The sequence below is a fragment of the Rhea pennata genome, chromosome 1 (assembly GCF_028389875.1).
Source record: "Rhea pennata isolate bPtePen1 chromosome 1, bPtePen1.pri, whole genome shotgun sequence".
Lineage (NCBI taxonomy): Eukaryota > Metazoa > Chordata > Aves > Rheiformes > Rheidae > Rhea > Rhea pennata.
The window spans coordinates 146423223-146446646 of record NC_084663.1 but is presented as its reverse complement, the minus strand read 5'-3'; the positions used below and the strand labels follow the sequence as shown (position 1 = coordinate 146446646).

Here is a 23424-nt window from a genome sequence, read left to right as displayed (position 1 = left end):
TTGCAGAGTGACTTGCAGAGTCCAGAACTGACTCAGAAGCAGCAAGCACTGGGAAATGCATCTAAGACAAGATTTATTTTTCCTAATTTTAGATGTCTATAATGATGTCACCGAAGGTTACCTTAATAGTTGACAGAAACAAGCACTGTTAGAACATCATTAGTCTTATCTCTTTTAGACTTGAAATGAGCAACTGACAAATAAATATTCCCTCAGTCTGACATTGACAGCAATCATTAGTTGGGCTAAAAAATTTAAAGCTATAACAAAGTTTTTTGAACTAAGTGTGTAACTGATAGGAAACAGTAAAATGTGGTTATCTAGGCAGATCAGCATTAGAAGAAGATTAGATACTGTGCTACAAAGTTTCTCAGGCAGTGCACAGAAAAGGTGATAATAGGAATCAAAGATTCTAGGCTCTGGAAGTTTATACTAGCTTGCACAAAACTTTCAGTCCCTTACAACTTCTGTCCAAAACAACTTCAGTAAATTCTTAACTCTGCCTTTATTGTCCTATTTCTTCCCCTTGTTCTCCTGCTCTAAAGATGACTTTGGAGTCTCATTTCAATTTGCTTTGTAAAACAGTCATAATCTCTTCCTTAGCCTAATGTTCATATCCAGTCTCATCTGTTTCTCACCGTCCTAGACATTTGCTGCTCAATTAGTTTAGGTTTAGCAGTATGAGTAAATGGAGACTTACACTGGGAAGTTCAAATCTTAACAACAAGAGGCAGCCCCATCTCTCTGTCTCTGTGTGTCTCTCTATGCCATAACTGAATATTACCATAATTTATTGTAACCATGTGATCAAGTATATATGAATTAAGACAACTCTAACTAGTCAGTAGTTGAGAATACAAGTATATATTTTTCTTTACCACTGAGTAAAATTGAGATACTGTCTCTTGCAGGAACAACTGAGATACAAAAAGAGATTTAACTTTGTGAAATTTAGTGCTCAAGCAGTGGCGTGGCAAGAGAAACTAGCTGAAGTTAATGAAAAGAATTTGCAGGATGCTTGGCTTTGGATAAAAGGGCTTGAGGTAACATGGAAACTAATTATCAAGAAGCATATCTGTACAAAGTTTTATTTCTGACTTTTTTATGGTGTTTTTTTCGAATTGACTAAATATTTGACTTGAGTTTGCTGAAAATACAGAGGATGTGTAGAGTTTAGCAGGTCAGGTATTATCTTTTGACAGTGGGCATGTATGTAAGTTTGCATTAATTCCACTGATAGTTTGATACTTTCAGTAGCCACAGTGCAAGCACCAACTAATTTGATTTCTTTAGGAGACATGGCAGTGATCAGACCTGTGTTTAAATTTGTCATTGTTGCTTCATGGATGCTGCGTGGACCTGGGGTATCGTAGGCAGGCTTACAGCCTGCCATGGGGTGGTTTAGGAAATGGTCTGTTTGGCAGTTCCCAGCTGGTGCCAGTGAGCTGCAGGAGCTCTTTCCGTCCCTTTTAGTGCAGAGGTAGGCAGCTGACTTTAAACTTATACGGAAACATAAGAGTAGCTGTACTGAGTCAGGCCAGACACCTGCCTATCTACTCAATATTTTCTCTCTAACTGTGGCCAAAAGCTGATCATTTTTCTTTGTGACAGAGTAGAAGTGTTTGCAGTCAGCCACAGTCACACTCTAGGCTGACTGTAACTGCTAGCAGCTTAGGACCAGTTAATGTGTCCAATGTGGACAGCAGTGTCACCAGCATGGGACTGAAAATCAGTCATATAACACTACATATATATCATTACATTTGCTAATAGAAAAGCATATATTTATATAATAAAACTCCTCACCATTATGACTGTACTTCCTCAGGTGAAATGAAATTCCTGAGGATGATGGAATTGGAGAAGATACATAATACCTTTAAGGCTGAAAAGCAAAATAAATGACCGATCATACTCAGAAAATGGTAACACAAATGCCTAGAGAAAGGAGAAACATTTGTGTGGCCTGACTGAGCAGTTAGTGAATACTTATAAATTTGGTTAGTAAACGTAATTTTCCTGCCTTCATTTAGACCCAGATAATTATCTCTGGTTAGGCCATACTCATGCTACAGCATCATGCAGGTTAGATAATACCTTGAACTAGTTTAATTTGACAACATTTTGTGCGTGCATTTGGAGTGGCCTTTTTCATCATTGTTCACTCAAGCTATGAATTGTTGACTCTATAAATTTCCTTTCAAGTGTTCAGCTCTAGATTCCTGAAAAGCACAGGGAATTTTACAAGAACAATCTACTGTTTTTTCAAGGATGTCATCTGCTGCTGACCTTTCAGACTGTTTAAAATGGCACAGGCATAAGTCTGAGATCAGAAAGCTGGCTTGACAGTGAAGCTGAAATGAACAGCAGATCACTCTGAATGTTATTCAGAATAGATCCTTTGATCTCATGTTACATGCTTTGGTCCCCAGAGATGCTGAATAAGGAAGTTGAGCTATAAACAATAACTGTTCCTTAAAAATTCTTTAGAGGTTGATAACATTTATGTTTTGTGGGGTGATAATGCCACATAATTGAGGCATGTCACATTTGCTTATACACTTCCAAAAAAGCAATGGTGTACTTCTAACAGTAGCAACTGAGAAATCTAAAATTAAGAAGCTTTACCATAACATACATAGTCATGCATTTCCCTCATATTACCAGCATCCACATTATAATGTATTTTCCCAAGAAAAGTGGAAGAAGTTCAAAACCATGTACCGTTATTAGGAAGACCCAGGATGGCTAACTTAGACATAATTAAGGGTGACGTGCTTAAAACTGTGTGATGCTTACTAAAACATTAAGAATATTAGTTGTATTTAACAAAAGAAATGGCTCAAGCTAGCTATTTATTATGAATGAGTACTGAGCTTTTTGTGGATAAGGAGATAAGAGTATTAAGCAGCTAAGTTATCATCTTGCCTGGCCCATGTAACTCTTACACAGCTATACAAAGTGGACCATCTGTTTTACCTGATTTACTTTCTTTATGCTTCCCAATTGAACTGTTTGGAAGAGAAATGGACTGGAAGAATTTTTGACTAATACACTTAATAGGTCTGAGTAATAATGCTCTCTTAACATAGTTTTGAATGTATGGGTTAACGTTAGGGATGATAAATATGTATTTATCCTCTGTAATGCATTATATCTGTGGATTCTAAGCCTTTTTTCACTTACACCACTATAATCATCACTGCCCTCTGAAGAGGTACTCAGGCATTATACTAACATAAAAGAGACTTGTATCTTTTTAAGGAGTTTTCTTGGGTCCTATTCAAATCGAATACTAAGAATTAACAAAACATTATCCCACACTGATAAAATGTCACTTTTCCCTTAAATTTGGTAGTTTTGTACATTGAATGTTCAAAGGTACAAATTTGAATATATAAATAATTGTGTTTTTTCAGCTCCTATAAGCTGTGAGTTGCATTTCAGTGAGTTTAGGAGCTGGAGTAAGTCTGGAAAGAAAGAATACAGATCATGAACACTAAGTGTATAAATGACACATGAAAAAGCATTAGCATTACTCAAATATGAATTTCTGAAAGGCACAGTACTGTTATTTGTGTTTTTATTGTTACGGCTTATGTTCTTGCTGGAAAACAATTAAATTGTATTTAGATTGATATACTGAGGGATTAGATGGAAGATAGTTTGGAAAGAAGTCTGTTCAGAAAACCTGTAAGTCCCTCCCATATTTTTGAGAAACATCTTGAGCAATTCATTTATGAGTTTGAATTATTTGATTAAATAAAATACATGTGTCAAATTAGTGTGATGAGTTGGCAATCAAGAGCAGTAGTGGGAAAATGCAATATTATTTAGCCTCTATCATGTATCATTCTATCTGTTTATAGTCTTTCAGTGATCGCTTTTCCTTTCCTATTTCTGTTGCTCAACATTTCACTTGTATGTGGTTGCATAAGCATGGAATACCATTTTGGTGCCAGTATATGCTCCTTTGGCATTTGCTTTGATTTTTCTGGCCATTCAATATTGTCTACTTCTTTTTGGTTGCTTAGGTTGGAACTTCCACAAATACGCTCAAAGCTCTCCAGATTGCTTTTGCTGATACTGAAACTCAAGCCATATATCTTTTGACTGATGGGAGACCTGACCAGGTATTTCTGAAATAACAGAAAATGAAGTAGTGTGGTGCTGCAGTGATGGTGTCAGAAGGCTGAAGCAAAGTGTAAGAGATGAATATCACACCTGCAGAGCTGAGTCTCTTGGAGGTGGTTGTAATATTGATAAATTGTATCTCTAAAATGTGTTCTTTGTGAAAGGGTTTTGAAAAGAACTCTTCTCCCACAGTCCAACGTTTGATGTATGATAATTCATGTAATTTCTAATTAGTTATTTTAAGGATCTGATAATTGATTAAAGTTGTATCTTAATGTCTAAGCTTAGGATTTATGTTAAACTGTTCTATGTTCCTAAGTTAGCAAAAATATTCTCATGAATTAAAGATTGAGAAATAATGAACATCCCATAATATGATTGGATTTAAATATTAAAACCTTAAAACCTTGTGTGCTGGCTTGAAAACCTAAAAAGAAAATGACTGATAACAAAATAAACAAATTTGGATTCAAGATTTTTTACCAAATAACACATCAGATATATAACTACTTATCTTCTGTTCTGTAGCAGAGACTGCGCAAGGGCTATGTCATGTCTGAGGAATAAAAGCCTAATTATTGAATTAATTTACATTATTTTTATATAAAGGTGTTACCATTGACATCATGTTATTCTCTCTCCATATAGTACAGAAGTCCATGTTATGTTATTGAGCCAAATGTGATCTCACATAGGTGCAATTCTGGAATAGCATCATTCTGGAGTTGTTTTAGTTCTAGTTATAAATGGCTAATGAAATCAAAAGTATGCTTTTATTTCTGAAAATGTTGTCACCATGACTTAAAATGTTCATAGATCATATTATATTATGTTATATAACACCAACTAAAAACTGAAAAAAAGAATTCTTGATCGAGTAGAATTAGAATTGAAAATAAGTGGAATTGAACTTTTAATCTGTAACACCCGGCCAGTAACAAGTACTGTTACAAGTACTTGTTACAATCTGTAACAAGTAGCTAGTGTGCTGTGGGTGACAATTAAAAAATACTTTATTTATCCATGAAAATTTAGCTTGGTTGTAATGGCAAGTAGGCACCAAAAACCTGACTTTACTTGGTAAATAGCTGTGTTGAAAGCCACATAGAGCTAATTGGTTAAGCATATGCAATAAACCTGTGATACAGAAAGCATCATAAACTTGCAGAAATAACTTCTTTATACCTTGATAAATTAAAAAATTCTAAAGGCTTACTTTTCTTTTTGCTCTGGTTTTCTTGATCAAAGAAAGTAGCCCAGGAGTCAAGGTAGATTTACATGCTTCAAAGCTGTTTGAATAAGCAGATGAAAAAGTTTGATTTGTATTTTAAATCTTGTTTTAATTTTAGTATTAATCTTAGTTATTTTCTAAAGAAAGGTTGACTGTTATTGGCTACCAGTCATTAAAACCTCTCAATTTACAATTGAATATAATCTGTGCATTGTTTAGCATTTACTTTTGCTGACTATGAGCATAGCATATGTTCCTATATAATTAAACAATAAATTGGCTTAAAATACACTTGTTAAGATTCTTCATTCTAATATTTTATTATGTTAAAAATTAATGAATAGTTCATTTCTTTTTACCTATTTAGTAACACTTTTTCCTGTGATTTATATTACACTTTATTTAGATGGAATGTGAAGGTGACTAAAATTGTTTTTTGCTGTTAAGGAATAACAAATATATTAAAAATATTAACAGAAAGCTAAATTTATCAAGATTTAACTGAGATGTCTGAACAACAAGAATGTTATCAGAAGTTAGAGATTTCATGCTACCAGATCACTCAAAAGAGAAAGCAGAACTTATGCTTTCCCACCTACTTTTTATGTCTATATTCAAGGAACACTGGTTTTCCTACATTCTTTATCTCTGTTTTTTTTTCCTGTGATGAATCAACATGTCATTGAACTAACTTGTTTGAATAAAAATGTCAACAATTTTTATCCAACTATTTACCTCCAGTGATACTAAACATAAGTGTAGTAGTTTAATTTCCCATAATTTAATACTTTAATTTCCTTTAAAAATTCAGAAACCAAATGTACAACTTATTTTATAATTTTAATTTTATTTTATAAGAGTATCCTGTGCCTAACGTATTGTCAGTACTTCAGATGTATTTCAAAATGAATTCATTTTATGTAATTATGAAATATGTAATCTATATAAAATCCATGCTTTTAACTGAGCTATATTCATCTGGCTCTAAGCAGCAGGATGACTGCTGAAATTCTGTACAAATTCTCCACATTTTGATAAATATATTTTACATGCCACATGTCTAATACATACTTTTGTTTTTCAGCCCCCTCAAACAATTTTGGCTAAAGTCCAACTTCACCGTAAGATTCCTGTTCATACTGTATCTTTCAACTGTGATGATACAGAAGCCAATAAATTTTTGCATGAACTGGCTACTGAAACAGGGGGCCGATTTCATTATTACAATATTTATTTGACTGATCCTGAAGCTGCAGCGGGTATTGTTGTGAGTATTTCTAAATATGTATGTTTGCTTCTTTGTGCTATTGAAGACACCACAGGATTTGCATTACTGCAGTTTCATATTACAATATATTATTTAGAAAACAAGGTTAATTCTAGTCAAATCTGAAGTGATGTAATGACTGTGCCATTTTTTGATTATGGAATTTTATTAGGTCACAACAGGTAAGCCCAAATATGAAAAGTACATTTGTTGTGCTACTGTTGCTAAAAAGAAGACATGCATGTAGGCCGAATTCAGCTCTGGAAGAAACACACATGATGTCTGTTGTCTGAGAAATAAGTTATTGTGTAGAACAAAACTATGATTTGTATCCTGTTAATGAATGAGAGAATGCAGACCTGAATTTTGCTAAAAGTTTGCTCTACATAGCCACTGGGGAGAAATTTGTAATGACTGAAGTTACTAGAACAGCAGAGACCTGTCCAGTGTAACTAAGGAGCTCAATCTAACAATCCCCAATAGGAAATTTCTGAATAGGCTAAAAGAAACACCCACGAAGGCATTTTCTTGATTTTAATTAAAGTGAAGGCTCAGTTAATTAGTTCCACAAATTTTAGAAAGGGTTTTAGTGGAACAATGAGAGCAACTGGGAACAAGACGGTAGCAGGAAATTTAGAATGCTGCAGAGAGTAATTAAAAGAAGGAAGATACGAAAAACTCCAGCTCTGGCAATATGACCTCGTAGGTGATTCTGTTGATGTGGACTATGTGACTCTGGCAGATATTGTTGATGAGGACCAGAGTCTCTGCTGCCAGTGGCCAGAATTTGTGGCCTGTGGGGATTGTAAAGGGATCATCTTTGGAATTTCCTTCCTGTTTCTGCCTGTGGTCCAAATGATTCCCAGTCTGTTCACTTCCAACACTTAAAGACTGTGGTTTTTACTTCCCATTTTCCAAGGACAGGTTGTGATGCAACTGTGACCTGTAGACAGAAGGAACAATAATAGTTGACGCATACATATTTTATATTTTATTTATTTATGAGGTATTGACCTCACCATATTATTTAGAAATATGGCTGTTCATGTCACAAGGCATAAATGGCTTATTAGGGAATGCTAGTCTTCTTGCTAAAAAGCAAGATTTAATAAATGATTGTCTTGTGTTGCCAAGCACACTTTTGTCTTGTTTTGCTGTCAGCTTGTTTGTACATGCAGAAAAGCAGAGACCACCTGAAGAAGTTTACAAAATTAAGTAGTTGTCCTAACTGAATCATTATTCAAAATTATTTTCAGAACTTGCATAGTTTCAGTTCAGCAATTAAACATTTTAAGAGTAATTTTAATAAAACATTTGATTTTCTCTTTGATAGAGTGAAGATATGCACCTTTTAAGAAGAGAGATCAAAAAGGGAGAAAGAGACCTAGAGAAAGTGAAGCACTTCCATGATGAATGTCTGATGACAGATTGGTGTAACGGAGAAAAAGATCCAGAGAACAAGTATGTCCTCATACTACCATTCTGCTAATATGTGGTAGGAGCTATCTGTTAAGTTTCTCTTTCTGCATTGTATTGCATTTTTAACCTTTGACACTGTCCTCTTTTAAGAAGAAATGTTGAATTTTTTTTTGAAAGATACAATTATATTAATGGAAAAAAACAAAACTGGGAAAATATATTAATACTGTGATACTCAAAACTGGAACAAAATGATAGGTTCTCTCAAATACTAGGAATAATTAAAGCAAAGAGGTGAAGATACTTTGTACTCCATCACATAGTACAGTTGCTCCCTCTAACCTAAGGAATTCGTTAAAAGTGATTATCCTATTGGTAAAACTGGCCTGGAATGTCATGACTAAATTGCGACTCATTGGAAGATGCTGATTGAAATGGGAGCTACATGCAAATGTACTCATTTAAAGGATAGTTCAGTTAACAAATATTATGAGTAAAACTCAACTTACTACTTTTCACATTTGTGCTCTTACAGTGCATGTCTATATATTCGTGCCATATTTAACTCCACTTTTTATCAAAAGATAAGTAATGTCGTCATTAGGAGTATGCCTGTGTTCAGCATCAATTGACAAACTCATTGAAAGTCTCACAGTGTAAGAGTGGCTGTTCAAAAAGAGGTCATTCCATAGCATAGTGGAGGCAGGCTCCTGGGCCACTGTAGAGAAGTTTCCTGCTGTTTATACTGCATTTCTGTCAGGGGAACAGAGACAGACCTAGACTCAGACATGATGTTAGTTGTAATGCCTACAGGAGCATTGCATTAATAAAAAGGAGAAAATAGCTTTCCATGATGCCTAATTTATCTGTGCACTGACAGTACATGGATTTAAAAAAAGTATATCAAAAAACCTAGATTCCTATGTTTAAAAAATGAATAAAAGCAGTAAATTAAAATAAATATACTAACAATAAAACCCCAAATGCATTAAATAAATAAAATAAAATTATAGTAGAATGTCTTGCTGAATGGCTTAATATGTGTGGAAGAGAAAGTAGATTGTCCAGTATAAAAACATATATAAGTACCTATTTCAAAGTTTGCTTATTTATTTTTTTATTAATGCTCAGACATATGTGTGTGTGTGTGTGTGTGTGTGTGTATCATTTGCTTTCATTACCGATGGTTGTTTTACTCCTTCCCCTAGAATTCAATGCAACTATTACAAAACATTCTGGCCTCCTTAAAAATATGCATCAGGATGTTGCCTTAAATCTAACAAACAATGTTTTAAATGGGCTAATGAACAACGTCCTTTGATCTCCCCTTTGAAATGCAGACTAGGATAATATAGCAAGTATTTTTCACTCTTGGAAACATTTAAATGGAGTGTTTAAATTTTCAAAACATTTTAGCTTAGCATTTATAAGCATTTTTTTAACCAAAGATATGGTTTTGAAGGTCATTTATATTTTTGTGTTGTTTTTGTCTCTTAAAAGCAGTAATCACAAGCAGATACTTGCTGTGTCTTCTGTAACTACACATGTTCAAGAGCTGAGTACTACTCTTAACAATAGGCCATGCTGTGGTTCTGAAGAGCCAGCACTCACTCCGCGTCGGCGCACAGTATGTGCCTGGCAAACAACCCGCGACAGTTCAGCCCAAAGGAAGAAAGCACTATACGCAGGTAAGAACCTCAAAATGAACCGTAGTTGTTAGCAGAATTTGTTTACTAACTTAAATTGAGTTAATATTAGAATAAAGCATCCCTTGTTGTGGGAACAAATGAAGCCTTTGATTATATAAAACTCTTGTTTTCCTGTAATTCTGACTTACTTTTAATCATTTTTGCTCTTCACCTGTCTCACTCATTTGACCCAAACTGACAAATGTCTGCTCATTTTTGCTTTGTCACATGCCCTGTAATGAAAGATGGAACTGTTTTAACAGAAATGCTCTAAAACCCATGTATGCAGTTTGTTTACAGTAGCTGTTTGACTCATTTATTTTTAAACTAAATAAGTACATCATTGATGAGAATGAAGTGCTATTCTATGTTTCATTAGTTATAGCATTAATTACACTCATATATTTCCTTTGTACACTAAGTTTCTCTTTGAAGCATCCTATAGATGCAATCTGAAACCAAGTTTACCTGGCTGATATGAAGAAAGGCCTTCACCCTTGGGAAAGTACAGAGTACAAATTAGCACTGAAGTGATACTGTCATTGACATCTTGTGCAGGCAGTCCCTTAAAAATTGGGACTGGACACCAAAAAAGCATTTAATTTTCAAAAATCAGTGGCATGTATTTGACTAATAACTTAACTGTTCCTTTCTTTCCCTTTCAACACCTACAGAGCAAACAAAGACGAGTCTGTTGAGAATCCTGAGCCATAGCATGAAATCTAGGGAAGAAAGCCCAGAGGAAGGAGCATCTCCTGGAAAAAAGGGCTTTTCTGACAGAAAGTATGTGAAATCTACAACCATTTTCAAAGGCAAGTTACCACAACAGGAAGCTGGGAGAGGGACAGATGCTAATATTTCTCATAACAGATTTGAAATCAGTGGTGCCTCATTTGAGACAGAACTATGTAAAGCTGTAATAAAGAGGACTGGAAATCAGTAGAGATGCAGAGGGCTGGACATACAGGAGGGTACTGTAACAGGATCCTTGCTGCTGCCACCAGATTCCTTGCTGCAGTGTTCAAGTCAGTTATTTGTCTGCCATGTGCTGCAGTTGTGGTACAGCTATGCCTAAGACTGCAGAGAGGGGACCGAAGCATAGTTGCTTCTTATCAACAGGGTGTATACACCTCAGACTCATGTTGTGACATGGTAGCATATCGTTGTTGTAATATAGTAATTGCTAGTTTTGTTCTGCTGTACCAACATAAAATGAAGTTGTACTTCATTAATGTGCTTACACTTGTTAAAAACATGCTCATTCGAAAGAATGAGCGTGTTGAGACAAAAGTACTTCTGACAGGACTTGGATTCGCACAGAATCACAGAATTACAAAATGGTTGAGGTTGGAAGGGGCTTCTGGAGACCATCTAGTCCAACCCCCCTGCTCAAGCAGAGTTAGCTAGACCATGTTAGACAGAGTTGCATCCAGGCGGGTTTTGAGTATCTCCAGAGAAGGAGACTTCACAACCTCTCTGGGCAACCTGGTCTGCCAGTGCTGCCAGTGATTCATATAGGTTTTATTTCTCTCAGTGGTTAATGGAACTCCAAACTTTGTCACATGGCCTGTAAGTTCTTCTAAAATCTCACTGGCATTTAAAGATACTTGATGTTTTAACGTTTTGGTGTCTTCATTTTAGTTCTTTAGATACCTTTTGAGTTTATACAGATTTTTGGTAGTATACCTTAAATTAGCCACTCCTAGCTATCTCATTAGTGATACTACTTGGTATTATATCTTGAATTTGGGGATAAACTGGTTAATCTTTCTTTTGAGTTATAGGAAATAAATAAATAAATATAGGAAATAAATATATAATAAGTTATAGGAAAAAAAGTTTTTTTGAAAAATTTAATTATTCCCCATCCACTTTACACATTTATTTATTTATTAGTTAGATATCATGAGGGGTATAGTAACTCTGTTAATATTGTTATCAAGCACCATGAAAGAAACACAGGAAACATAATTCTCATTGATATATTTAGCTACTGAAATGGGTGTTACTCTACAGCCCGTGTGACACGGCTGGTAGGCTAAAATAAAAAGTTGATACTATGTCAGCATAAGCGTGTGTGCTTTTGTCTGCACAAAAGCCGTGACATAATGAAATGCAAATGTTTTTTTCCCAGATCTGAAAATGCAGAAGGATGTAAAAGGAAAACGTAAAAGGTATGTGTGCACATATATAGATATATCACAAAAGTGATAGTTTATATTTTACTTGAGTCATTTTGAACTGGTCAAATACATTTCTACCTCATACTGCATCTTAATTCTCTTTTTCCTAGTTCTCTAGATATCTCTTCAGCTCACTGGTTAAAGACTCATGGCTTGGTTGCCAGGCGACTCACCATCATGGATGCCTTAGCTCCGACAGCTGTCCCTCATGGTACTAAATACATCCCAGTTCTGGACAAGCATGTGGGTTCTAAGGTATTTGATGAGGTAAAGCCCTTATGCTGTTCCGGAGTAAACACAAAACTTGTCATTGTTTTAAAAAGGATTTTGTTATTCATTTCTACAAATGTCATGACTGCGTTCTCTGATGTTCACTGTGATGTGCTCTAAATGTATAGTACATATCTGAAAGTTCATTTGTGCATCAGGAAGAAGATAAAGCTGATAGTTAATAGCATTTCTTAGCAAGTGGAGAAATTACAAGTTTTAGAGCTGTTCATTTTTCTTTTGCAGTTACCAGTTGATGGCAGTGTGCAGCCATCAGGTGTTTAGAAATTTCTTGGGGGCCACAGCTACTACTGATGTGTATTAATTCACTGGAGTTCTATATTTTAGGCTCATGAAGTCACACAGAAAATCGTGCAGGCTTTTGTGGATTGGTACATTCTCAGGGCTCACCTGTGTCCTTCTAAAGACATGGGAATTCAATAATTAAAGTTAAAAACAGGATCCGTTTAAATAATAATGGGGAAGCAAGAGTTTTTGGAATGGGTTGTGATATAGACTTAAGTAAAATAGTTCTAGTAAATGTACAAATATGCATTTTAATGTTTTCATATTTATTTGTTAAATTTAGAAATGGGAATTTTTGCTATAGCATGCAGGTTTTGAAGCAAAACCTTCTGTTTAGTAAAGCCAAGTCAAATCCAAGATCTTTAAGTGTATTTTTGAAGTGGGAAGTTAATAGTTTTAAAGATGACTTTTTGTATCAAGACCATTCAAAATGTACATTTTCACATTTCAGAGGCAAAATAGCCATTTTTTACAAAAAAAATTCAGTGACTGCAAAACTACAAAAAATATCTATATTCAGCAAAATGTCAAACAAAAAGCATTGAAACTCTCACAGAGCTCTTAATGATTTTCTGAGCAGTCCTTTCTTTCCCCTATCTTTTTCTGGACACATATACTAAATAATGTGCTTGCTTCCACTGTTCTAAATGAACAGAGTCCTTTGTATCCCTTCTGGACAATTCTGGGCTGCTTTTGAACTACTGTTTACAAAAAAAGTAGTCTATAAAATATAACAGTCTTTGAAAGCAAGCAAAGCTACCATTCAACAAATGCTGTGTTAGAGGAATTTGTATAGGTAGTTTGTGGGAGTGTACGTTAGGGTAAATCAGGGCTGAATGAAGTTCATTGCTGTTATCTGAAAAGTTATTTCAGAGATAGAAGCACTTACAAACTAATGTGTCTGTTTTACCACTTTTTCATACCTAGATAACCCTCCTTAATGGCATTGAAAGCTCTCAGTTTTTTGAGCAACAAGGAATTATTGTTCTGCCTGTAGAGGCATGGCTTTTTCTGTGTCTGAAACAGGATATAAAAAGGAAAAACAAAATTCAGAGCTACAAGCAAAGTGGAACCAATAGATTTTACTTTATCAGTCACAGTACTCATTCTCCTTCAAGCTTCATGCTAGCAAGGAAAAGCAGAAAACAGGATCTGAGACTAACCAGAAGGCTTGAACAGGAGTCGTTAACAGATTGATTGAGAATCTTGATTATTCGAGTAATTTAGAAGACTTTGCTGAGGGTAATAAATGTAGAGACGTATTTGCATTCTTTCTCCTGAGGTCTTAGTTTTCTTGGTGGGGAATACAGACCCACTGCTTCGTTCTTCCTGGGGACAGTAGAATTTTTATTTTCAGCCTTTGCCAGCAGTGATGATGGACTTACTGTGAGCAATTTTGTCACCTCAGAGAGGAGGCAAGCAAAAAATTTCCGTGACAACTGTTCATTAACAAGGGGGCCGACTCGTTTTTTCCAATTCTGTGTGACCTGTCAGTTTCATACGAGTTATTTCAAAGAGATTAATTCATTAAACTACCCATCAGTTTCATATTGAGGAAAAAAATGATTCAGGGACTTATATAAGTTATAGCTGTGGTAGTTCTGGTGAAAACCTTCTGTGTAGAACCTGTGAGTATCTAGTTTACAGATTGTGGTGTCTTTAGTACAGCCTTGCAAGTCATGGGTTTTTGCCTTCAGTAACTTGCTCAGAAGAATCAAATTCAGATTAAGCCCAAGCAAAACATCTATTTCAGTCTAAAATAAGAAATATTTTACTAGGGTTGCTGGGTTTGGGTTTTGGTTTTGTATTTAAAGTGTTTGAAATTCTATTTCTGAAATAAAAGCTATTTTGAAACAAAACCATATATTTGATATGAAAGTTTAAACTTATTATGTTTAATTTATAAAATTAAAATATTTATAAACTTAAATATTAAGTTTTATTTATAAAATGCCAGAACATTTTGATAGTCAAAAAATTTCCATGTGTTTTCTTCCAGTTGAATCTGTTCCTCAGATTTAACTTGACTTTATGAGCAGTTTTCATGACTCTGAGAGTAAGCATAGTATTTATAAGTTTACTATAGGCTAAGAACACATTCTATTCTGGTTTTATTCTTCAGTACTGTAATAATGTGTTTACATTTGCCTGTCCTTCATATTCTATTTAGAATGTTTTATAACCTGTATTAAATATTCCTTTAGCGCATGATGCTGTTTGTACTTGGAGCTGCTGTGGCAGTTTGTAGGGGAATGCATTCTGTAGGAGAGGGCTTCTATGTGATGATTTGAATACAAATAAAACATAACTGAAAAGTGCTCTCAATTAAAGAAATCTATTTATTGCTTCATTTTCTGATTGCTTGCTTTATCTCACCAACATGAGTTTTGATTTATCTAAATTGGAATTTATCTAACTTTTTGCAATCCGTATCCTGATCTCAGATGGACACTTGGAGAAGCTTCACATTCCACTGTATGTGTTGAGGAGTGTTTTGGGGAGAGGAACATTCTCATTCTTCTCTATCATTTTTGTAGTTTTTTTTTTCTCTTGATCTTCATCAGGACATTGTTATATAACTAGCTTTTCATAGAGTAACTGCTGAGTAATTTAATAGGCCGAAGAATAATAGGACTTTGGATTGGGGTATGGGAAGGCCTCTTTCCTCTTCTTTGCCTTGTTTTCCCCCTTTCCTCTGCCTCTTGAATATCTGATAATAAGTGTATGGCTTCCTGCTTTTTTGATGAGATGGAGATGCTCTGTTGTGGGCTTTGAATGATTTTGAGGTTCCTGATTCTGGCCAGCCTGGCTGCTTCCTAAGCCTTACTGCAATCAGTTAAGACTGGTTTTGGTAGGTAATAGCCACCTTGTTCTTGTCAGTAATCAGAGTGATGGTCAAAAATGTGTCTCTGCATCTTTAGGACTCTAATTACTTTGAAAATATGGTCCTCCAGAATAAGTGCTTACTTAAGTAACTACCCCATCTATATGCTGGAATTAAATGCTAATAAGAGAGCGTTGTTTTAAAGTAGTATAATCTAGAATATAGTCATGATCTAGACAGACATGCTTATGTCCCTTCTGACCTATCTTTTCATTATCAAAGTGAGATTTTGGAGAGTAATGATTTAGTTAGAATTAACTAATAATTAATAGTCTTGATTTACCTTGCCTTAAAATCATTGATTTGTGTAAGGGGATCATATCATTTCAGAAGACTTTATTAACAGTATGAAAATGATGTCTTAATTCTGACAACCCTTATTGCTGACTAACGATCGTTTCCTTGGGGTGCTCAGAGATTTCTTACTGCAGCCTTTCTTTTCTTTCCTCATGCCTTTTCTTACTGTCTGTTCTGATCCTTGTATATGGAGTCATGGGCATTCTGTTACTCTAGCGGATGAAACATATGATAAATTAAGTCTTTCTTTTTTTGTTGTAGATTTTACCATTGGCCCATATTAGCAACGACAAGAAGCGGATCACACTAATTAATCCTCAGGCAGTGAATCTTGATGCCTATAAAGAGAAACTGGAACAAGCAATTAAATCCTATGAAAGGAAAGTGTGCCAATCACAAATGTACTATGTTTGCAGTCTAGATATAGATTTTTCTGATGTATTGGGTACTTGCTTGTGCATGCTCTGCCTACACCGATAATTCTACACTTTTACACACATTAATCATTGTGTGAACCGTTAACCTGTAGGAGAAATGTTCAGTTTCTTTAGAAAAAAATGCAGAATGAAAAGCCAGTGAATAGCCCAGGAGATCATAAATACCCTGTTGCTAATATTATTTTTTTTTCAATGACAAAACAATATTTTGCTTACTTTCTGAGAATAAACCTGGAAGCAATCTTCCAGAGATGCATCCCCAAAACATACAATAGTAACAAGACTTCAACCTACAATTAAGCTTCTAAAAGCATGGACTGATATTTAAATAAATGGCCTTCTTTTTTCTGCCTATGTTTAGCATCTATCTATGGGTGCAGGAGTATAACTGAGGCACCTATAAGATACTGACTATTTGTAATGTTTGTAATGTGTCTTTTTTGTTTGAGAAAGATGTGTTTTGCTTATTAGTTAAATGTTCATAACAGCACATAAGAGTGAATAGGAGAAGGACATCAGGTATCTAGTCTGTTTGGTTCCTTGATCTAATTTTGTGGGTTTTTTGAAATATTGCAATTACTTGACTATTGATAGTCATTTAGTAGTTTTATTAGGGCTTCGGATAGAATTTTTTTAATAAATGAGACGTGTTATCAGGCTTTATTCTAATAACATTTACAAAAGTAATTACTTTACATGACCAAAAAAACCCTGATGACAGTGTTTTAATAAATGAGACGTGTTATCAGGCTTTATTCTAATAACATTTACAAAAGTAATTACTTTACATGACCAAAAAACCCCTGATGACAAGTGTTAAGTGTTGTTTTCTGATCAGTTCCACTGATCTTCAAACTTTCCTTTTCTCTGTAGCTCTGTGATCATGTTAGTTCTTGTTTAAACATTTAATAGCTCTCTTTTTCATTCCTATTTCCTATTGCTAAATATATCTGTCTTTTCTGGTAAAAGTCAAGAATTCTGATTTCTAAATGGTGCTTGCTATGTCTAATATTAATGGAAATCAGTGAAAAAATATCTGTTGTTATTGTGTGTTCTGATGGACTCAGAAATCTAGATTTGTCACTGATTTCAACTGGAAATCATTTTGTCATTGATTTTAGTAGGAGAAGGGGTAGGTGAGGTATTTTTGATATTAATTTCTAGTAGATCTTCAAGTTTTTCACTATTGTGCTATACCATTCTGTATTTAACTATATTTATAGTTTTGAGCATTTTAACAATATTGGCCCATGTCTCTGAAACTGTGGTGAGTAGGAGTGTTTACCTGTGCAAACAGTCCTGTACGGCTTAATAAATCAGATGTATTTACAATAGCAGAACTGAGTTCCCTGCTCTGGTGAAGTATGTGTAGAAAAGATAGACCTACCTTAAGATCTTTATCACTAATGATATAAAAAGATGTCGTCTTACTGCTTTTTCTTTACTTGTGAAACAGCAACCCAACTGAATTATTTTGCTATAAACGCTGCATTACTTTTTCAATAATTAAATTTGCAAAGGCTGCAGTTCAGCTGTGTGAGTGGTGGTTGGACACACATTTATTCTAATACTCATAGGTTAGACAATGTGTCAGCGCACACGGGTCTGAAGAACTGAAGAAAGCATGACAATATCTTCCCCATATGTAGCTGACCTTAGCACCAAATAAAGAGGGAGGAAAATGGTGAGGGCAGTAATTTCATGCTCTGACAAAGAGACTCGCCAGTCCTGAATGAGAAAAAGGCTGGAAGCTGCAAACTGTATGATCTTGTGCAGCTAGAGGCTTTTACATATGAGTTGGTTATGAACGTGCAAATTTAGAAGTGTGAAATAGGCAGTGGAGCATGCTGAGACTGCAGATTGTGAATGAATTAAGTAATTTACATTCCCAAAGTGCTTGGTTTTGGTTTCTAGAAGATAAAATGAGTCAACAAGAAATTCATATTCAAAAACTGGTCTTAATGGGCTTTTTTTTTTTGGGGGGGGGGATGTGCAGCAGTAAATCTAGCAAGATACTTAAAAGTCTAATGGATCTGAATTTTTCCTAACAACGAATCTGTTCTTATGTTTTCAAAGAGAATATAGTAAATTTCATTTTTCTATAATTACAGCGGTTAGGATCATCAGTAGAGATTTATTTCTACTGAATGAAATGAAGTACTTGAGCAATGGCTTAATTGTTTAGATGTTGATAGAGAAAACTGTAAGGTAGATGACCTAGTAAGAGCTTATGATTTATGTCTAAAAAGCAACAGCAGGAAGGTTTGTGGAGCTTTTGAAAGGTCACAGAACTGCATTGCTGTGGGATAACCAGTTCGGTTTTGCTATCCATAGTTTTCCTTTGTAGCCAGAGTTTAATGAAGTAGAAATCTGAATAGCACAACTGAGGGGTTATCTTAGCAGAAAAAAATAATTAGCATTGCTCTCCGTGTGTCTTCAGGCTACAGTTTTCTGAAACTGTTTAATTGAAGGAACTGTTTAATTGGAGGAACTGTGCTTAGCTTAGCTGGCATTTAATCAATTCTGTTATAAGGTTTAGCTTGCTGGTGCTGAACTGAACCCTCCATATAAAATCCTGGCAGGAATCAATGATTGCCACTAATCTTTCCATGGCCCAGAAATAGTCATGTTGCTACTTGATGGAAGATGCTGTTTTCCTGTCTTCTCTTGCAGTTGATACTTTCATGGCTGAGTGATGAGGATACGGTTTGATAATACAGTGATCTTGGAGTACAAATCAGTGCAGATATCTTAAGAAACTGTTTATTTGCTATTTTGAGGTTATCAGCTGCACAAAGAATTGTGTTCTCAAAAGTTGTTTTGCTTTCTTTAATAGGCGCCTAAATCTAATTATTTGGAGAGCACTACCTCAAGATGAAAGAGACAAGTAAGCGATCACCTTTTGGGTTTCTACCTCACCTCTGAAAAGCTGGTCCTAAATATTTCTTTGACACTATTTCTGTAACTAGCTTGTTTTATTTCTGCATATTTCATGCCCATACCTTACTTTAAAAATGTGTATGTGATATGGAGTAATATTAAGTTCTGGTACTCCTTTTTTCCAGTGTTGATTATTTTTAAAGGAAAGGACTTGCAATCCATTTGAATGGTGCTAATCTATTCTTAATCATGTTTCAAGTGGCAGGCCTTGGGAGGGCAGCATGTCATCACCTTTGGCATCTTGTTAAATTTTCTCTCATCCAGTAAAGAGCATTTCAGAGCTACATGTAAATGTTTAATAAGCACCTTTATCCTGCTAGAACTGTATACTGCACTGGAAGTTTATATTACTTTAACTAGCTTGTTTCTGCATATCAGTTTAGAACACCAGAGAGTGTCAACAGGGATGACATCAATTAAGTTAGCATCTATTTACTACTTCATGGGATAAGGCAAAAATCAATTAATGAAAAATGAAGGAGTGGGAAATATTCTAGATAGAAAAATGGGAATAAAACTAGAAGGCTTTAAAGAAGATGAACTTAGTGAGCAAATACATAGTTCTATCATTAATGAACAATTTTGGCAGAAACCCACTCTAGCTCAGAGAGAAAATGAAAGTTGTTAAACAAAAAACCCAGCATGTAATTAAAAAAAAAAGGAAATAGATACCTATTAATACAGATAAGGAGTTATACTTTGCAGAAAATTGATAAAGTGACATCAGAATAATTTTATTGCTGGGAAAGATAGGGCAAGTCATGAGTTTAGGTATATAAGAAACCAAGAAATCCTAGCAATTGTACAATCTATTACTAGAGGGTTAAGTAAAGATTCTTAGTATTGACGCATAAAAGTTGAAATTGACAATCTTTCTCTTCTAAGTTTACAACGGCAAAGATAATGTCCATATATAACAAAAGGATGACAATATAGTTTCAAATTCTTTAGGAATCTGAAAAGCCTACTAGCTTAGTTACAAAAGTTGTTAAGGAATTGCCTGCGGAGATCTCTGGTTCATTAGCGTTTATTAAAAGATGTGTGAGATTATGAGGGAAATTCAAATTTAATGGAGAAGTGGCAATATTAGGCTTGTGTTCAAAGTAGTTGAGAGAAGTGTTTCAGTAGATTTGTTTGCTTGACTTTGATTCTAGATGAATAACAGATTCTGTTCGTAGAGAACAAAATCTAGGTAAATAACCATGTCTATTGATATGATTTCAGTGCAAAATAGTTCTTAGAGGAGTAGAGAGCTGACTAATGAGAAGGAGTAGGGCAGTGGAGTAGGCTTGCTGTGGCTGTACATGTTGGTAAGACAAACACTTAAATACTCTGGGTAGGTCTGGGTTTCACATTTTAAAAATGTTGGCAAAGTTACAGAAAAGAGCCACAGGAATAATGAGAATACTAAAAAGAAATACCTTACTGTCAATAGGAGATTAAGGAATTCTATCATCTGTTCTGTTTTTTGTTTATTTGTTTTTTTTTAATCAACAATAGGCTGTAGCTGATTCACCTTTTTGTGTAGAAGTACTTTTAGTGTGTAGACTAAAAATGGGTCTTCAGTCTAGTGCATATTGACATAACCATAATCCCCTGAATGGAAGCAAACTTCTGATTGATGTGTGAAAACAGAGCTGAACAGGACTGGCAGAAGAACAAGTGGCAGAAGATTCTGTCTTTTTATGTATTCAGTCAAGACTGATGAGGCAAATCAGGACTCAATAGGTACCATTTTAGATGCTCGGGATGCTACTTGGCCATAGCTGCTACTCCAGAAGGGCCTGGCATTTTCATGATTTCTAGGTCATATCTGCACGCTCTTTGTCAATGCGTCAGATGTTCTAGGGCATCTAAAATGACACCAGACACCTATACTCAGCTATTTGATTTCTGTTTACCTGTCTTTCTACAACATACAGTTAAGCTGGATGCAATTACTTGACTCAAATGCAAGAACCTGTGGCATACAGAAGATCAGGTTAGATGCATATGATGTTTTATTCTGCCTTTAAACACCATGATTCTATTTGTAAAGTACAGTAAAAATTAAGATCTCTCCTACATGTAATTACTGATTTATATTTATTTATTTTTTAAAGATTTAAAGAGGATGAGCCAGTCCAATATATGCAGAATAAGGAAGCTTTGCTGGAGGCTTTAGAAAACCTGGGATGGCCAATTTCCCATGAAGATGTAATATTGTTAGAAGATGAGATACTGGCAGCATTAACATATAAGCAACAAGCCTCTGATCTTCAGGAAGCTGTAAAAAAAGAAATTGAGAACAACTCAGAATCACACATTAACGATAAAAAGGTAAGAGATTGGAAAGGCAGGCGGACATTTTTCTTTCAAATATTCCTCTTTAGTATATGCTTCTGGCATAATTTTGTACTGTGGTAATAGCTTATAAATTAGGCACTTAATATAATGCTATTCAAATAGATAGTGGAAAGAAAGTAATTAAAAAGAAATTGATCTATAATGATCACTCATCCTTTTACAGTAAACTTTTTTTTCCTGTCTGTCTGTCTGTCTGTGTTTCTACGTAACTATTCACACTCACTAGCTCTGGAAAACTATTGAAATACTGTTATTTGGGATGTAGCTTACCCTCATGTCATATGGCATTTGAGTAACTTTTTTTAAAAAATGCACCCCAAGACAATCAGGAAAAGCAAATGAATCTCCTCGGATATGCACTTTAATTGTGTACATAGGTCATCTATAAGGCATAAATAAACAGTAAGACACTAAATGTATTTCTAGCAAAGCTAAATTTATCCTGAATGAAAAAGTAGACTTTGCTTTATATACTGTAGTGCAGCAAATAGAGGCCAAAGTAGCTCAGCTGGGAGAGCATTAGACTGAAGATCTAAAGGTCCCTGGTTCAAGCCTGGGCTTCAGCAAGGGGGGCCCTTGTTGCTGCAGCCCCTTCTAACGTGCTGTAGGTGACCCTGCTTGAGCAGGGGGGTTGGACTAGATGATCTCCAGAGGTCCCTTCCAACCTTACTGATTCTATGAAATGTGGACTTTGAATATACTGTGTAAACAGAAGTTACAGAGCTGACAAAGCCAGAGAAATTGAGCTTCTTAGGAACCAAATCTGAGCAAAATACCTTTATTTCCTCTGCAAGGACAGCTGAAAAAGAAGATGTGAATGACTGCTATGATATAAGCTTTGTGGCAGTTCATCCTACTGATATTCATAAACCTATATCTACATAAAATATAGAGAGAAGAAAAGGGTTGCCTTTGGAAGTGTGGCTTCATAGATTAGTAGTTTCCATTGCTTGGATTTTAATGTTTTTTTTCTAAGAGTAACTTCATGTAAAATAAACAGTAATCTGCAGAACGCAATGAAACATTCTCTAATAAAATGGGCAACACTCTGGACTTCCATAAGCATTAGCTCCCCTTGTAGGAGGAATGCCTTATAGTAAGGCATTCTTGGGAACTGACCTCAATGTTAGATTTTATTTCCTTGCTAAAGATTCAGAATTATCTGAAAAATTAGAAAAGGCTTTCTAAACTGTAGATTTGTTTACTGAACGGTTGATAAATACTTTGGTTAAAGAGACAGGAGAAATCTTTGTGTATTTTTCTTGTCCACATAAGGTCAATACCTGCTGAGCTTCTGCACCATGTAACGCTCATTCAGGTGCCAGGAAGGAACAGGAAGAAAAGAAACTACACTGTTCAGTCTTGTGGGAAAGATACCAAGCTCACTGTCATCACGTTGATGGTGCAGTAGCTCAAAGTATCTGTTACTCTTAAAGTTTCACAGACATTTTGATGAGAAGAATGAACATACCAGCTTTATACTTTGTTACAGAGCTCTTCAGTGGGATCTACCCAGCCTGTCAGGTTTAATAGGAATTGGGTTAATATCAGATAAACAAGACTAAAAGATTTCATAATGTCATAACTGGTTCATTATAACTTTCCATGATATCTTTATTTGAAGAGGAAAGATGGAGAGAAGGGGTGAGATTCATCTCCATATTCAGACACTGAAATTTCAGTGTCCGCACCATGGAGGCATCTACACATAAACAGGTATCTAAGTCACACAATTGTGGATGGTGCCCTAGTCAACACAGACAGTGGTCTCTGAAGAGCTATTCAGCTCATCCTAAAGAGGACATCTACTTCTGCCCAAACAGAGTGATCTCTCCATTCTCTTAATTCAATTTTCTGCTTAGCACAAAATAAGCTAGCTACTCTGAAACTGTAATTGAAATCTGAGATTTTTTGTTGATCTTACATATATATTTTCCTGAAATGAAGCACGGATTTTACTTGGAGTGCTGTTGAGGAATTTGATGAAATGTCTATGGAAGCAGATGAAGAAAAAAATACAAAGAT

The 23424-nt window shown here is 35.1% G+C and overlaps 1 protein-coding gene across 1 annotated transcript in view; it reads left to right on the top strand.

The window, feature by feature from the left end:
- The window catches only part of VWA3B (von Willebrand factor A domain containing 3B), a 74124-nt gene that overhangs the window by 29774 nt on the left and 20926 nt on the right, over positions 1-23424 (top strand). Inside the window, exons 12-22 of the mRNA XM_062578076.1 lie at positions 912-1043; positions 4035-4133; positions 6450-6632; positions 7966-8093; positions 9555-9739; positions 10414-10647; positions 11874-11913; positions 12033-12189; positions 15938-16062; positions 18950-19000; positions 21156-21372. Coding sequence (XP_062434060.1) covers positions 912-1043; positions 4035-4133; positions 6450-6632; positions 7966-8093; positions 9555-9739; positions 10414-10647; positions 11874-11913; positions 12033-12189; positions 15938-16062; positions 18950-19000; positions 21156-21372 — 1551 coding nt within the window. The remainder of the gene's footprint in view (positions 1-911; positions 1044-4034; positions 4134-6449; positions 6633-7965; positions 8094-9554; positions 9740-10413; positions 10648-11873; positions 11914-12032; positions 12190-15937; positions 16063-18949; positions 19001-21155; positions 21373-23424) is intronic.